This window comes from Diorhabda carinulata, chromosome 9 (genome assembly GCF_026250575.1).
Source record: "Diorhabda carinulata isolate Delta chromosome 9, icDioCari1.1, whole genome shotgun sequence".
In the NCBI taxonomy this organism is placed as follows: Eukaryota; Metazoa; Arthropoda; class Insecta; order Coleoptera; family Chrysomelidae; genus Diorhabda; species Diorhabda carinulata.
This window is the reverse complement of record NC_079468.1, coordinates 1,860,790-1,876,978: the sequence shown is the minus strand read 5'-3', so window position 1 is coordinate 1,876,978 and position 16,189 is coordinate 1,860,790. Positions and strand designations below refer to the sequence as shown.

The 16,189-nt window shown below is 29.9% G+C and overlaps 1 protein-coding gene across 2 annotated transcripts in view; it reads right to left on the bottom strand.

Annotated features, from left to right (window-relative positions):
* Positions 1-16,189, bottom strand: part of LOC130898221 (monocarboxylate transporter 12-like) — an 85,067-nt gene that overhangs the window by 5,102 nt on the left and 63,776 nt on the right. The window contains exons 2-5 of one of the 2 annotated variants that reach the window (XM_057807331.1): positions 9,004-9,269; positions 5,045-5,273; positions 4,681-4,849; positions 2,992-3,156 (exon numbers count right to left, since the gene is read on the bottom strand). In XM_057807331.1, the coding sequence (XP_057663314.1) occupies positions 2,992-3,156; positions 4,681-4,849; positions 5,045-5,273; positions 9,004-9,126 (686 nt within the window). In that variant the 5' untranslated portion in view covers positions 9,127-9,269. The remainder of the gene's footprint in view (positions 1-2,991; positions 3,157-4,680; positions 4,850-5,044; positions 5,274-9,003; positions 9,270-16,189) is intronic. The other variant, XM_057807332.1, reaches the window with a different exon arrangement.

Genomic DNA, 16,189 nt, shown 5'->3' with positions numbered 1-16,189 from the left:
TTTTCTGAGAAAAAAATCTTCAAATCTTCAAAAATAAAAGTAATTTTCAAATAAAGTTCAACATTGCAACCTATATAGTACTTAATTCAATATATAAAATCTAAAAATTGATCCAAAATATTATTAAACTATTCATTCAACAAAACAAGTCAACAACAGATTTAAATTTCGCGCCTATTTTTAATCACAGCTGAATCAATCTCAGTATGCGTGGATTGGATTTACGTAGTTGCCATATTTACTAATAGAAAGTACATATTGTATTCTACAGCTTACTAGATAGTAATAAACAATTTAATGAAAATTTGTTATTATTAAAGAATAAAGTTTAATAAAAACGAAAAGATTTCTTTTATTGATAAACACATACGCGATTAAATGTAAAAGTATCTGATATTTTTTATACGAAACATACCCTAAACTTGTGATATCACTCAACATCCGGCAACGTTACAATATAGAAGAACTTCACTGGTTTCGCTTGACCTTCAATATACAATTTTAACGAAATAAAATATTCAAATATTTCAATTTGACATTTCTAAAGTGTTTTTTATACTAAAATCTTTGTAATTTATCACATTTCACTCTACAAATGTTCTAGTAAAAATGTGATTTACTCCAAAATTTTGTTTTTACAGAATAGAAAAGTTATCAACTAATTTAATTTTTTGATCTGTAAAGTTCAATGAACCGTATTTTATTCAAAATTATAAATCCATTTTGTATCTATTTGTAAATTATATACAACTGGTCTAGTACACACTGAAATAATGAATCACAGTTTTAATGTATGATTTCTCACGAACTCATGTTTTTTTATCACGCATTCTTTCTACATACGGCGAGAATGTACCGCGGTTTAATCACTCACACGATCCAAATACGTCTCTGCAATTAAAGCTCTCTTCCATACCTACACAGAAGACTGAACGCATCTCCGAGGAGATACGATGACATCGCCGTGCTTTTAACTATAAAACGATTCTTTTGTACCGAGAGTTAATAAAATTTTTATCTTCCACATACCATCTAATTGGGAAAATAATAAAAATATGATGACTAAGAATGGTGTGAAACTACGTGTTTTATGAAGAATGAATTCGGAGATGTATACTTGTTTGGTCAAAGGCCTTCGCTGTTGATAAAATGTAGATATTTTACTAATTTCACAGTGTTGTCATATTTTTTTTATTATCATTTCGTTCGATTACAAATTGAATAATAAACTAATTAATATCAAACAAATTTTAGTTATATAGTAACTAAAATTTACACTAAAAGTGTAATGAGTGTACGAGATCAATAAAGTTGAACGTATCACATTGTGCTTTTCACAGAGAGGGTTTACGAAACGAACATAGTGTATTTCAGATACAGGTAAGTTATATTTAAAAATTTACATGATATTACATTGGGTTTTAAACTGAAAAAAAAGTTAAATTCAATATAAGATTGCATAAAACAAAGATAGTTGATATTAACGTAAAGAAATAATAGGATCTACTTCCTACACAATATCCTGGCCATATTTTTAATTAATATGTTGTGTCAGCGCAATGACGTCACGATCATGCGTGAAATGCATTTTCAGATATAAAATAAAATGATAAAAGTTAGTTACGTTTTTCTTAGGTTATGTTATGTTATTTTTCAGTTAAATAATTTATATTATATTTATTAAAACAATGAAAAAAAAAACGTTACGTTTCCCTTGGAGAATATTTAAAACTCGACGGTCGTGTTTTGTGATTCCATAATCAATTTTAACTACCTCGTTGATACGAGACTCGTAACTTCGAAGATTATATCTTTTGTCTGTGATGTATTCATAATTTCCAAGTTTTAGGAACTTGAAATGAATGTTATCTGTTTCCGCATGAGGATCTTCAACGTCGTATCGTTGAAAAGGAAAGTGGATATTTGATTAATTTTTATATCACAAAAAAATGTCTAAAGTGAAAATCTGTATTATAGCTTCATATCTGAGAAATAATCAGGTGCAATATTTACAGTTTTCTGCGATGCGTTAGAAAAATTGACATATAGGTTTAAAGTTAAAAGATGGCGCTATTAAATTATTTAATTGAATATAATATTTATGACAAACATAATGGTAAAGTGATTTTAAAACAAAAATTATTTAAAATATGGAATAATTATTAGATATTGGAAGATATAATAATTTTTTAAATGATTTCCATGTCTGGCACTAAAATGGCGTCTTTCTGAATCTTTTAAAAATGTTTACAGATGTTAATGACCTTATGAATGCTATCGAAAGTAAAATGTTTCAATATTATCAAAAAATAGTAATTGTCATCTAATAAATATAAATCTATTTTACAATCCTGTTCATTAAATTTATTTTTAAAAGAAAATTATCCTGTAATAGTCAAAAAGGATACAAGCAAAGTAAATTTGGCTAATAGAATGAAGAATTTAATGTTTTTTCTTATTAAATTGTTTGATTATCTGCATAATTTAATAAGAAAAACGAAGTTCTTACCAGAATTATACGAATTTTGAAGTACTTGAGACGTTTTAATTTGAAAAACACATTTAAACGTAATGTAGAATATAATTATACCTTTTTAATTCCATTCTATGTTAATCTTTGAAATAATTTATTCAATATATACTAACTAACAATCCGTTCAAAATATCATTAAACGAATTATTCAACTAAATAAGTTAAACAGAGATTTAAATTTGGCGCGTATTTTCGATCACAGTTGATAGAATTACAGTCAACGTGGAATGGATTCACACAGTTGCCATACTTACTATTAAAACGTATATATTAGACTCTACTGTGACTATTAAATCATTCAATTGAATATTTATGAAAAAAAATGGTAAATTAATTTAATTATTTAATGTATGTAATCATTGATTCAAAAATATTATCAAATAGTAGAAGATATAATAATTTTCTAAATAGTTTCCATGTCTGGCACCAAAATGGCGTCTAACTTATTTTCAACTTACCCTATGGTACTTTTTATAATTAGCGACATACTGGCAATTCCAAGTCCACTTCCTGAGACAATAAATATTTCAACAAACTCCCTCCTCCTTTTGAAATATTGCGCCACCATCAACGTAGAGCAATCCCTAGTTATCCCCACTCCTATACCAACAACTGTACCATAACTGTAATAACAAATTTTTGATTTTCTCGAAAAAATTACTAATAGTGTCATAATTTTCTTTTAATTCCCAACTGAATCGAAAAATTTTTAAAAACTACATATGAGAAATCATTAGTTTTAATTGAGAATCGATTCCGAATCAGTTGGTAATATGAATCATAATTTACGTCTATGATCACATGTAGTCGACATTTTCTCACGCTTTTATGTGTGAAATGACATACGGTTTCACGTGTGCATTATATAGACACACATTATTTTTCGATGAAGTATCGAATTTTTATTTATATTATTTGCACCTGAACGGACTCTGTGACTAGATAGAAGGCTCTAGAAGTTTCAGATTGAGATGATAATACGCTTGCGCAAGCATGTATTATCATCTTCATTATATACTGGCATTTAAATAAAACGTTGCCAAAGTTTAAAAACGTCCCGATTCATGACAATCTCAATTACCAAGTAAATCATTATTAAATCCTAAAATGAGATCTTCTAAAATCGAATTCATATGATTATTTTTATGTATACTTCTAAAAGTCACAATATGTTTTTTGAATAAAATGTTCTATTATAGAGTTTATTTTGTACCTTGTATGGGGTAAGTGGCAACACTGTGCAACGCCATTGTGTATCTAAAAACGTTTAGTTGTGTTTCTAATTTTGTGTTTTCGATTGTGATATAGTGGTTTTATTGGTGAATGTTTGTGAAAAATGCCGTGAATTAGACAATGTTTTCTATGGGACTATAAATACAAAAAATTCTTCAATTACATGTACAGGTAAGTTTATTTATGCATGATAATCTTTCGAGTTGAGTTAGTGCGAATACATTTTTGTTTAGCTCGTTATAAATCACTGTTCAATTTCTAAAATATTCAATATTTAAATAGTTTAACCAGCGTGTGCATTTATATCTGAGTTTGAATCATTTTGAAACCGTCTACTTTTAAAACTAGTTCTAGTTCTATAACATAGATACTGCGTCCACATTATACAGTAGGATAATGGACAAAATCTTCTGTTAATAATTATAATAATTACAATTTTATACAAAAGATACAGTTTTACTAAATCAATTAAGTTTATTAATTAATTACATTATGTCGAGTCCATTTTAGCGATGCAGGGGGGTTAGTTCTATATCTTAACGGTCTTCGTTATGTTTTGTCACATTTCCCGCCCGATGGACGAGTCTATTAGAATAGGATGAGGTGTCAAATCGCCGCGCAAAAAGCGACCTTATCGATATATTGCATAGTTACATTTATCTTTCCTGTATATTCAATTTGGCGTTCTCTATGACTTGGAGAATTCCAGCTTTTGTTTACAAATAATTTTGAAAGCAATTCGTATCTTTATAAATTTAATTTTTCGAACTAATCGTGATACATAAACAAAACAAATACACGTAACCTATTTGAATGTATTATAATCGTGTTGTGGATGTCTGTAACTCGTTAATGCGTGAATAAATTACTATTTAAAACTTATAAAACAAATAAAAATTATAATTTTGCCGTACCTGAAGAATAATTGATGGAATTGCGTGGCGAATGAGGTGAAAAGACATCCCAAAGCGGTGATAAGTCCTCCCATGACTGCAGTTACTCTAGTAGACTTACGCCTACAGAAAGCGATGGTCACGGGGGAAATGAGTAAAGCCACACCGGTAGACATCGCTCCCAGCCATCCTGAAACAAGGTGAGGACATGAGAAGGATCTGTATATTGTACTAGGACAATAAATATGTAGAAAGTTGAGAAAAACTATGTTTTATACTAATACATACTAATTCCCGCCAATAAAAACTTATACTATAAGGAAGGATCGTGTTTATTAATAGTTGTTACGGCGTTGCCAGATTTTATTTATTTGTTGATAAGTACCTGCAGATCCTTTTTCGTGGAATCCGAACTTTTTAAGGATTTCCATGTAAAACATTCCGACTGAGGTGAGCATGCCATGTCCCAAAATATGAACGCATACCGCGCAAATTAGAACTACCCAGCCCCAACCTCCTTCGGGATAATAATGTTGTTTTAACGTTAAAAGTTGTCGTAAATCTGCTACGAGTCTTGCTGCACGACTAACTGGTACGTCGTCAGCACCTGATCCCTAAGGTCCAACAGTATTTTTGAATAACAGAATTTTTCGCGTTGGTGAAATTTAAAAAAAAAACTTTGGTTGTTTTTAGTCATTTACGTGTCGACGTTTTCCGAAGTAATTGCATTGATTTATAGCGCAGTGTATTAAAAAAAATAATTACAAGTTTTAAATAAAAATCCATCTAAAATCGTTATCTAAAGAAAGGATCTTAATTATTCTTAATATTCACACACAGCGTGAAGGACCGAGGACGAGTTTTTGTAAATTATATGCTTCCATTGTAGAAGCAATTTCTTTTATAAAATAAGATAAAAAAGAAGAAGATATATATTCAAAAATTGTCAATGGAATTCCAATAGCGGTTTTTAGTGTTAAATAATGGGTCATTCTTACTCGAAAAGAAAACAGGTATATAGGTATTAATTGCTTCTAGCATTGTTTTATAATATCAGAGCCGGATTTAAAAATTTTTAAAATAATTAGTCAGTTAAGTGTGAAATAATGAATTTATATCTCAATTTCCTGTTTGCTGTGTTGCATAATCTGTTTCTAAGTGTTCCGTGATCAAGTCTATCAGAGTTTTTATCCCCCCTCTATTTATCTACTGCATTCCCTCCACTATAATGAAAAATGGCGCGATTCTTATCTACTTATCTACTACGTCATAGTAGGTTACTGTATGACGTAATAATACGAATAGATTATAAATATTTGTTAATGGATCAGAGGCGGACTAGATAAATCAGCACTGGTAATTGGAAATTTTAGTCTTTACGATGTCACGTGAATATTAGATGCACAATTACACCCAAAGTTATTTGAAAAATTTCACGGACGTAATGATTTATAATAGCGACAAAAATTTATTATACAGGATGATCCAACAGAAAATGCAAAAAAAAATTGTTTTACAAGAAAAATTATTTTTTAATGTTGATTTGATTTTGAATTGTTGCTCTAGGTACTAATTCTAATCAATTTTTATTGATTTTGAGCCTTATTATTTCGGGAAATTTTCACTAAATTTTGATAATTATCAAACTGCAATAGTCTCATTATACTGTAACCTAACCTAACGCTCTGTATTTCGAAAACTGCACATTTCAGAAAGTTCCAGATTTTTTATCTTGTAAAACGATTCTTCTAGATGATTACTCTAAAATATTAGCTCAATTTCTCTATTATTGACGTCAGTACGATTTTTTAAATGAAACACATAATTTTGATAATTTCAGTAGTACATTTGGAAGCGAAAAAAACTCATTTTATCTATGATTCGCATACAACCTTGAATGATTTATACTTTGAGTTGTTTTGTGATGTATAGAGAAATCTAACCTAACTTTACGACGCGTACTCATGAATATTATGACGATTAAAATTTTTGAATCATTATATCTCAGAAACGGTGGCTCGTAGGAAAAACATTATCGATACGTTTTTTGTAGATAATTTTACGATCTACAATTTTTGTCTTAGGTATTTTTGTGATAAAACTTATCGTTTTGCTGAAAATCACGAAAAACTAATTTTTTTGAACTTTGACCTCGAATAATTTTTTTTCCATACACTGGAATGATCTACAATTCCAGAAAAATGCAGTGATGTGTTTTTTTACAATTTTGATTAATTTCCAAATCCTATTTTGACATAAATAGAGCCTTAAAGTTATACACAATTTTTTGAGTCGATTATCTTTAATATATTAAATTTAACGCCCTGCATTTCAAAAACTGCACATTTTAGAACATCCCAGTTTTTTTTCGTAAAACGATTCTTCTAGATGATTAACCTAACCTAGAAATGTATATACGTGGCGTACTCATGAATATTATGACGATCAAAATTTTTTGAATCATTATATCTCAGAAACGGTGGCTCGTAGGAAAAACATTATCGATACGTTTTTTGTAGATAATTTTACGATCTACAATTTTTGTCTGAGGTATTTTTGTGATAAAACTTATCGTTTTGCTGAAAATCACGAAAAACTAATTTTTTTGAACTTTGACCTCGAATAATTTTTTTTCCATACACTGGAATGATCTACAATTCCAGAAAAATGCAGTGATGTGTTTTTTTACAATTTTGATTAATTTCCAAATCCTATTTTGACATAAATAGAGCCTTAAAGTTATACACAATTTTTTGAGTCGATTATCTTTAATATATTAAATTTAACGCCCTGCATTTCAAAAACTGCACATTTTAGAACATCCCAGTTTTTTTTCGTAAAACGATTCTTCTAGATGATTAACCTAACCTAGAAATGTATATACGTGGCGTACTCATGAATATTATGACGATCAAAATTTTTTGAATCATTATATCTCAGAAACGGTGGCTCGTAGGAAAAAAAGTATCGATACGTTTTTTGTAGATAATTTTACGATCTACAATTTTTGTCTGAGGTGTTTTTGTGATAAAACTTATCGTTTTGCTGAAAATCACGAAAAACTAATTTTTTTGAACTTTGACCTCGAATAATTTTTTTTCCATACACTGGAATGATCTACAATTCCAGAAAAATGCAGTGATGTGTTTTTTTACAATTTTGATTAATTTCCAAATCCTATTTTGACATAAATAGAGCCTTAAAGTTATACACAATTTTTTGAGTCGATTATCTTTAATATATTAAATTTAACGCCCTGCATTTCAAAAACTGCACATTTTAGAACATCCCAGTTTTTTTTCGTAAAACGATTCTTCTAGATGATTAACCTAACCTAGAAATGTATATACGTGGCGTACTCATAAATATTATGACGATAAAAATTTTTTGAATCATTATATCTCAGAAACGGTGCTTCGTAGGAAAAAAAGTATCGATACGTTTTTTGTAGATAATTTTACGATCTACAATTTTTGTCTGAGGTGTTTTTGTGATAAAACTTATCGTTTTGCTGAAAATCACGAAAAACTAATTTTTTTGAACTTTGACCTCGAATAATTTTTTTTCCATACACTGGAATGATCTACAATTCCAGAAAAATGCAGTGATGTGTTTTTTTACAATTTTGATTAATTTCCAAATCCTATTTTGACATAAATAGAGCCTTAAAGTTATACACAATTTTTTGAGTCGATTATCTTTAATATATTAAATTTAACGCCCTGCATTTCAAAAACTGCACATTTTAGAACATCCCAGTTTTTTTTCGTAAAACGATTCTTCTAGATGATTAACCTAACCTAGAAATGTATATACGTGGCGTACTCATGAATATTATGACGATCAAAATTTTTTGAATCATTATATCTCAGAAACGGTGGCTCGTAGGAAAAAAAGTATCGATACGTTTTTTGTAGATAATTTTACGATCTACAATTTTTGTCTGTGGTATTTTTGTCATAAAACTTATCATTTTGCTGAAAATCGCGAAAAACTAATTTTTTTGATATTTGACCTGGAATAATTTTTTTTTCCATGATCTATCAATTTCAGAAACATGCAGTGATGTGTTTTTTTACAATTTTCATTAATTTCCAAATCCTATTATGACATAAATAGAGCCTCAAAGTTATACAGAATTTTTCAATTTTTCAATATATCAAATTTAACGCCTTATATTTCAAAAACTGCACATTTCAGAACGTCCCAGATTTGTAGTCTTATAAAACAATTATTATTTAGTACCAATTCAAAATAATTCATTATAAAAATAATAATATAATACGTGTTATTTAAAAGAAACTTTTTTGTATCATCCTGTATATTAATCAGATTATGACAGACCCCGTAGTAGCTGCCAAGCCCGGAATCGTGATGAGAAAGTTGCGGCAAACTTCGAGATCTGGAAAGACCGTGCCTCCGAGGTCGTCCATCACTGGAAAGCTCTTCTTCTGTACTATTCTGCATTCCCGTGGAGAGTGCGCCTCGACCTGGAGCAAGGACAAGCACCAGCTCGGTTGTATCTAGGCAGTATCATTCTTCACACGCACATATATAGACTATAATCTGATTACTATTCGATCTATGGGGGAAATTGGAGCTTCTATCAACTGAAATTGAATTAAATTCAAAAAGTTAGGTTATGCGCCTCATTGAATACAAATTTGAGATTTGAATCTTTGTAGTGATACTCCTCGATGCGTTTCCGAAACTTTAAAATCGATATAAGTCAGACGCGGACATCTGGGTGGCTAAACAAATAATCAAATCTCCTAGAGACGGTCCTGCAATCGCAACAAGAAAATAAATTCGGAATTATTCGCTTGTACTGATAAATGCAAATTTCCAGACAATATAAATTTGATTTTCTAAAAGATAAATTGAAACGTTATAGGAATGACGTGAATTAATGGCGAGTAATGACGACATACATATACCAGGAGTTAAATTTACGGACCGGATCGTTGAATGAGAATTCGAATGAAAATAGCAAAAGAAAAAAATACGCGGTACGCTTCATTGTACGAGGATGGGCCAATAACTGCGTAACCCAACAAAAAAAAAACATTTTCACGACGCCTCGTACGTAATTAAGGTGTATGGTTATTCAAAATATTCAAAAATGTTCCTAATTTTGCAAATTTTATTATAAATCATCCAAATTATCGATTAATATCTTGTGCTAATTGTGTTTGTGTAGGACAAACATCTTACTGTGATAAAAACAGATCAAAACACCATACGGCGAGAAAAAAAGATCGTGAATCAATTTTTAATGAACGAAACCTCGTATATATCAAAGTACAACAAATTAAAATCGAAATTAGTCAGGTTATTCCAAGTAAAACTGCCATTTTCATTACGTTAATTGTTTTATTAGTTTCCGCCATTTTTCCGATGTCATCTGTCAACGTTCCATATAAATTTGACAGTTCTATAATCTAAAACATCTTTTTTGGATAAATTTGGGAAAAAAATGAATTTACGTGTCTCAATTTTGATTATAAACCACTTAATTGTATAATTATCGATTAATAGCTTGTTATGATTGTGTTTGTGTAGGACAAACATCTTACTGTGATAAAAACAGATCAAAACACCATACGGCGAGAAAAAAAGATCGTGAATCAATTTTTAATGAACGAAACCTCGTATATATCAAAGTACAACAAATTAAAATCGAAATTAGTCAGGTTATTCCAAGTAAAACTGCCATTTTCATTACGTTAATTGTTTTATTAGTTTCCGCCATTTTTCCGATGTCATCTGTCAACGTTCCATATAAATTTGACAGTTCTATAATCTAAAACATCTTTTTTGGATAAATTTGGGAAAAAAATGAATTTACGTGTCTCAATTTTGAACATAAACCGCTTAATTGTATAATTATCGATTAATAGCTTGTTATGATTGTGTTTGTGTAGGACAAACATCTTACTGTGATAAAAACAGATCAAAACACCATACGGCGAGAAAAAAAGATCGTGAATCAATTTTTAATGAACGAAACCTCGTATATATCAAAGTACAACAAATTAAAATCGAAATTAGTCAGGTTATTCCAAGTAAAACTGCCATTTTCATTACGTTAATTGTTTTATTAGTTTCCGCCATTTTTCCGATGTCATCTGTCAACGTTCCATATAAATTTGACAGTTCTATAATCTAAAAAATCTTTTTTGGATAAATTTGGGAAAAAAAATGAATTTACGTGTCTCAATTTTGAACATAAACCGCTTAATTGTATAATTATTGATTAATAGCTTGTGCTAATTGTGTTTGTGTAGGACAAACATCATAATATTATGAAAAAAGATTAAAATAACATATGGTTCAGAACCATAACGAAGAATTCTATGTTTAACGCGGAAAAAAAACAAAGAAACCAAAAAAAAGTTGAGTAAACATCAATTTGTAAATGCCCCATTCCATATAATGATTTGCACACGCAAAGTTAGTGCTGCGGTTGTTTAATGATATTTTTTGGGTATATAACGAATTTTAATTGGAGGATTACTGTTTTTTTTAACGTATCCTCGTACATTCTACCGAAAAAGCTTTTCAATAACATCTTTATCAAGTAAATTAACTCTTAAGTTGTTAATCGGTTGTCGACTGACTAATTTCATTTCTTATTTGTTATACTAAACAAAAAAAACTTGTGAGACGTTTTCTAAATCAGTTTGTTGTCGCTCGGAATTAATTTTCGGCTTAACGGACTGTAAATAGGTGAATAATGTCGAGACCAGTGTATACGATAGGTCGGATGGTATTTATAATCTTCGGCTTGCATAAATATGCATTATCCTGTGAGCTGTTGCAATTTTAGATAGGCGATAATCCTAAAATATTACGCCGCTAATCTTTGTAAGTGCATTGTGTTCGTGAAGTGCCAAACACGATTCGTATTGCATAAAAACCGTCTGATATACGAGGGTAGATTTATTATTTTATTTATTGTTGGAAATAGTAATTCAAGTTGAAAAGGGTGAAAACTATGAGACATTTTTATAGAACGTAGTTGAACGAGGGTCGGTACTCGAGTTTTGAGATATGGTGAGCCAATTTGACTGGACTAAACGTGACGAGGACTCGTGAAATAGAAGAAGAGCATCCACTTTTGGGATTTGGCAACACTGATAGTTCGACATTTTTAATGGTGGACTATGAAAACAACAACTTGGTTTCGTTAAAAAAAGTATTTTCTTTATGATAGTTCACTTTTGGTATAGACCTCGTATATTACGAATTCTGTTAATCGATATATACAGTTTCTATCAGTACTCTGATGGAAAAGGCAGTTTCCATCATGAAAAGTGTATTAAACATAGTTGGGAAAAGTGTTTTCTCAATTGGATTGTTTACTTGTAGAATTACCCCCGTATATTTTGAATTCTGTTGATATTATTATACAGAAGTTTATGTATTGACCTGGTATTGGATATTTCTCAGAAATTTTTCGTTAAAAATATTCGAAAAGTCATTTAAAACAGTCCAGAAGTATGAATTTACATAATTCTTTTTATAAATCAATTACGGCTTGATTTTTTCTAAAATAATTCCAATATTAATAGCAATAGTTCGTTATTAATTTCCGTAGAAGAACCTCCAATGAATTTCTATCAGTTTTCCGATGAAAAAGACAGTTTCCATCATGAAAAGTGTATTAAACATAGTTGGGAAAAGTGTTTTCTCAATTGGATTGTTTACTTGTAGAATTACCCCCGTATATTTTGATTTCTGTTGATATTATTATACAGAAGTTTTTGTATTGACCTGGTATTGGATATTTCTCTGAAATTTTTCGTTAAAAATATTCAAAAAGTCATTTAAAACAGTCCAGAAGTTAGAATTTACATAATTTTTTTTATAAATCAATTACGGCTTGATTTTTTCTAAAATAATTCCAATATTAATAGCAATAGTTCGTTATTAATTTCCGTAGAAGAACCTCCAATGAATTTCTATCAGTTTTCCGATGAAAAAGACAGTTTCCATCATGAAAAGTGTATTAAACATAGTTGGGAAAAGTGTTTTCTCAATTGGATTGTTTACTTGTAGAATTACCCCCGTATATTTTGAATTCTGTTGATATTATTATACAGAAGTTTATGTATTGACCTGGTATTGGATATTTCTCAGAAATTTTTCGTTAAAAATATTCGAAAAGTCATTTAAAACAGTCCAGAAGTATGAATTTACATAATTCTTTTTATAAATCAATTACGGCTTGATTTTTTCTAAAATAATTCCAATATTAATAGCAATAGTTCGTTATTAATTTCCGTAGAAGAACCTCCAATGAATTTCTATCAGTTTTCCGATGAAAAAGACAGTTTCCATCATGAAAAGTATATTAAACATAGTTGGGAAAAGTGTTTTCTCATTTGGATTGTTTACTTGTAGAATTACCCCCGTATATTTTGATTTCTGTTGATATTATTATACAGAAGTTTATGTATTGACCTGGTATTGGATATTTCTCAGAAATTTTTCGTTAAAAATATTCAAAAAGTCATTTAAAACAGTCCAGAAGTATGAATTTACATAATTCTTTTTATAAATCAATTACGGCTTGATTTTTTCTAAAATAATTCCAATATTAATAGCAATAGTTCGTTATTAATTTCCGTAGAAGAACCTCCAATGAATTTCTATCAGTTTTCCGATGAAAAAGACAGTTTCCATCATGAAAAGTATATTAAACATAGTTGGGAAAAGTGTTTTCTCAATTGGATTGTTTACTTGTAGAATTACCCCCGTATATTTTGATTTCTGTTGATATTATTATACAGAAGTTTATGTATTGACCTGGTATTGGATATTTCTCAGAAATTTTTCGTTAAAAATATTCAAAAAGTCATTTAAAACAGTCCAGAAGTATGAATTTACATAATTCTTTTTATAAATCAATTACGGCTTGATTTTTTCTAAAATAATTCCAATATTAATAGCAATAGTTCGTTATTAATTTCCGTAGAAGAACCTCCAATGAATTTCTATCAGTTTTCCGATGAAAAAGACAGTTTCCATCATGAAAAGTATATTAAACATAGTTGGGAAAAGTGTTTTCTCAATTGGATTGTTTACTTGTAGAATTACCCCCGTATATTTTGATTTCTGTTGATATTATTATACAGAAGTTTTTGTATTGACCTGGTATTGGATATTTCTCTGAAATTTTTCGTTAAAAATATTCAAAAAGTCATTTAAAACAGTCCAGAAGTTAGAATTTACATAATTCTTTTTATAAATCAATTACGGCTTGATTTTTTCTAAAATAATTCCAATATTAATAGCAATAGTTCGTTATTAATTTCCGTAGAAGAACCTCCAATGAATTTCTATCAGTTTTCCGATGAAAAAGACAGTTTCCATCATGAAAAGTATATTAAACATAGTTGGGAAAAGTGTTTTCTCAATTGGATTGTTTACTTGTAGAATTACCCCCGTATATTTTGATTTCTGTTGATATTATTATACAGAAGTTTTTGTATTGACCTGGTATTGGATATTTCTCAGAAATTTTTCGTTAAAAATATTCAAAAAGTCATTTAAAACAGTCCAGAAGTTAGAATTTACATAATTTTTTTTATAAATCAATTACGGTGTGATTTTTTCGAAAATAATTCCAATATTAATAGCAATAGTTCGTTATTAATTTCCGTAGAAGAACCTCCAATGAATTTCTATCAGTTTTCCGATGAAAAAGACAGTTTCCATCATGAAAAGTATATTAAACATAGTTGGGAAAAGTGTTTTCTCAATTGGATTGTTTACTCGTAGAATTACCCCCGTATATTTTGAATTCTGTTGATATTATTATACAGAAGTTTTTGTATTGACCTGGTATTGGATATTTCTCTGAAATTTTGCGTCTAAAATATTTAAAAAGTCATTTGAAACAGTCAAGAACTATAAGCTAACGTACTTTTTTTGAAAATTCAATATAGTGTGATTTTATCGCGAAAATCCAGAATCTTCTGCCAATATAAGCTACAAAAGCTTGTTATTTAACTTTGCCAAAGATCTGCCAATGAATTTCTATCAGTATCGATCTAAAACTAAGAAAATAGGGCAACAGTTTTAATAAACTTTATACGATACAACTTTCAAAATATCATTCTAGAACCAAATTTAGTTTATAAAACAAAGACATTTCATTAACATATATATTAACTCGTTCATACCGATTTTTATGGATATTACAAAAAGTTGCTGTATTGGAAAAAAAGGTTGGGAATGTCATGAAGCATAAATTTTTTTTTTACGAGCAAAAATGATAAAGTTATCTGCTCAAAAGACCTAAATCATTTATTCTCTTTTTAGACATAATTTTCCTGGACTATCAAACTGTTCAATCCTTCAACCTTCATCCCGATACATTTATTCGCTTTTTCGACCTAATTTTCCTGAACTATCAAACCGTTCAATCCTCCAACCTTCATCCCGATACATTTATTCGCTTTTTCGACCTAATTTTCCTGAACTATCAATCTGTTCAATCCTCCAACCTTCATCCCGATACATTTATTCGCTTTTTCGACCTAATTTTCCTGAACTATCAAACCGTTCAATCCTCCAACCTTCATCCCGATACATTTATTCGCTTTTTCGACCTAATTTTCCTGAACTATCAAACCGTTCAATCCTCCAACCTTCATCCCGATACATTTATTCGCTTTTTCGACCTAATTTTCCTGGACTATTAGATTGTTCAATCCCTCAACCTTCATCCCGATACATTTATTCGCTTTTTCGACCTAATTTTCCTGAACTATCAAACCGTTCAATCCTCCAACCTTCAACCCGATACATTTATTCGCTTTTTCGACATAATTTTCCTGGACTATCAAACTGTTCAATCCCTCAACCTTCATCCCGATACATTTATTCGCTTTTTCGACCTAATTTTCCTGGACTATTAGATTGTTCAATCCCTCAACCTTCGTCCCGATACATTTATTCGCTTTTTCGACCTAATTTTCCTGAACTATCAAACCGTTCAATCCTCCAACCTTCAACCCGATACATTTATTCGCTTTTTCGACATAATTTTCCTGGACTATCAAACTGTTCAAACTCTCAACCTTCATCCCGATACATTTATTCGCTTTTTCGACATAATTTTCCTGGACTATTAGATTGTTCAATCCCTCAACCTTCGTCCCGATACATTTATTCGCTTTTTCGACCTAATTTTCCTGAACTATCAATCTGTTCAATCCTCCAACCTTCAACCCGATACATTTATTCGCTTTTTCGACATAATTTTCCTGGACTATCAAACTGTTCAATCCCTCAACCTTCATCCCGATACATTTATTCGCTTTTTCGACCTAATTTTCCTGGACTATTAGATTGTTCAATCCCTCAACCTTCGTCCCGATCCATTTATTCGCTTTTTCGACCTAATTTTCCTGAACTATCAAACCGTTCAATCCCTCAACCTTCGTCCCGATACATTTATTCGCTTTTTCGACCTAATTTTCCTGAACTATCAAACCGTTCAATCCTCCAACCTTCAACC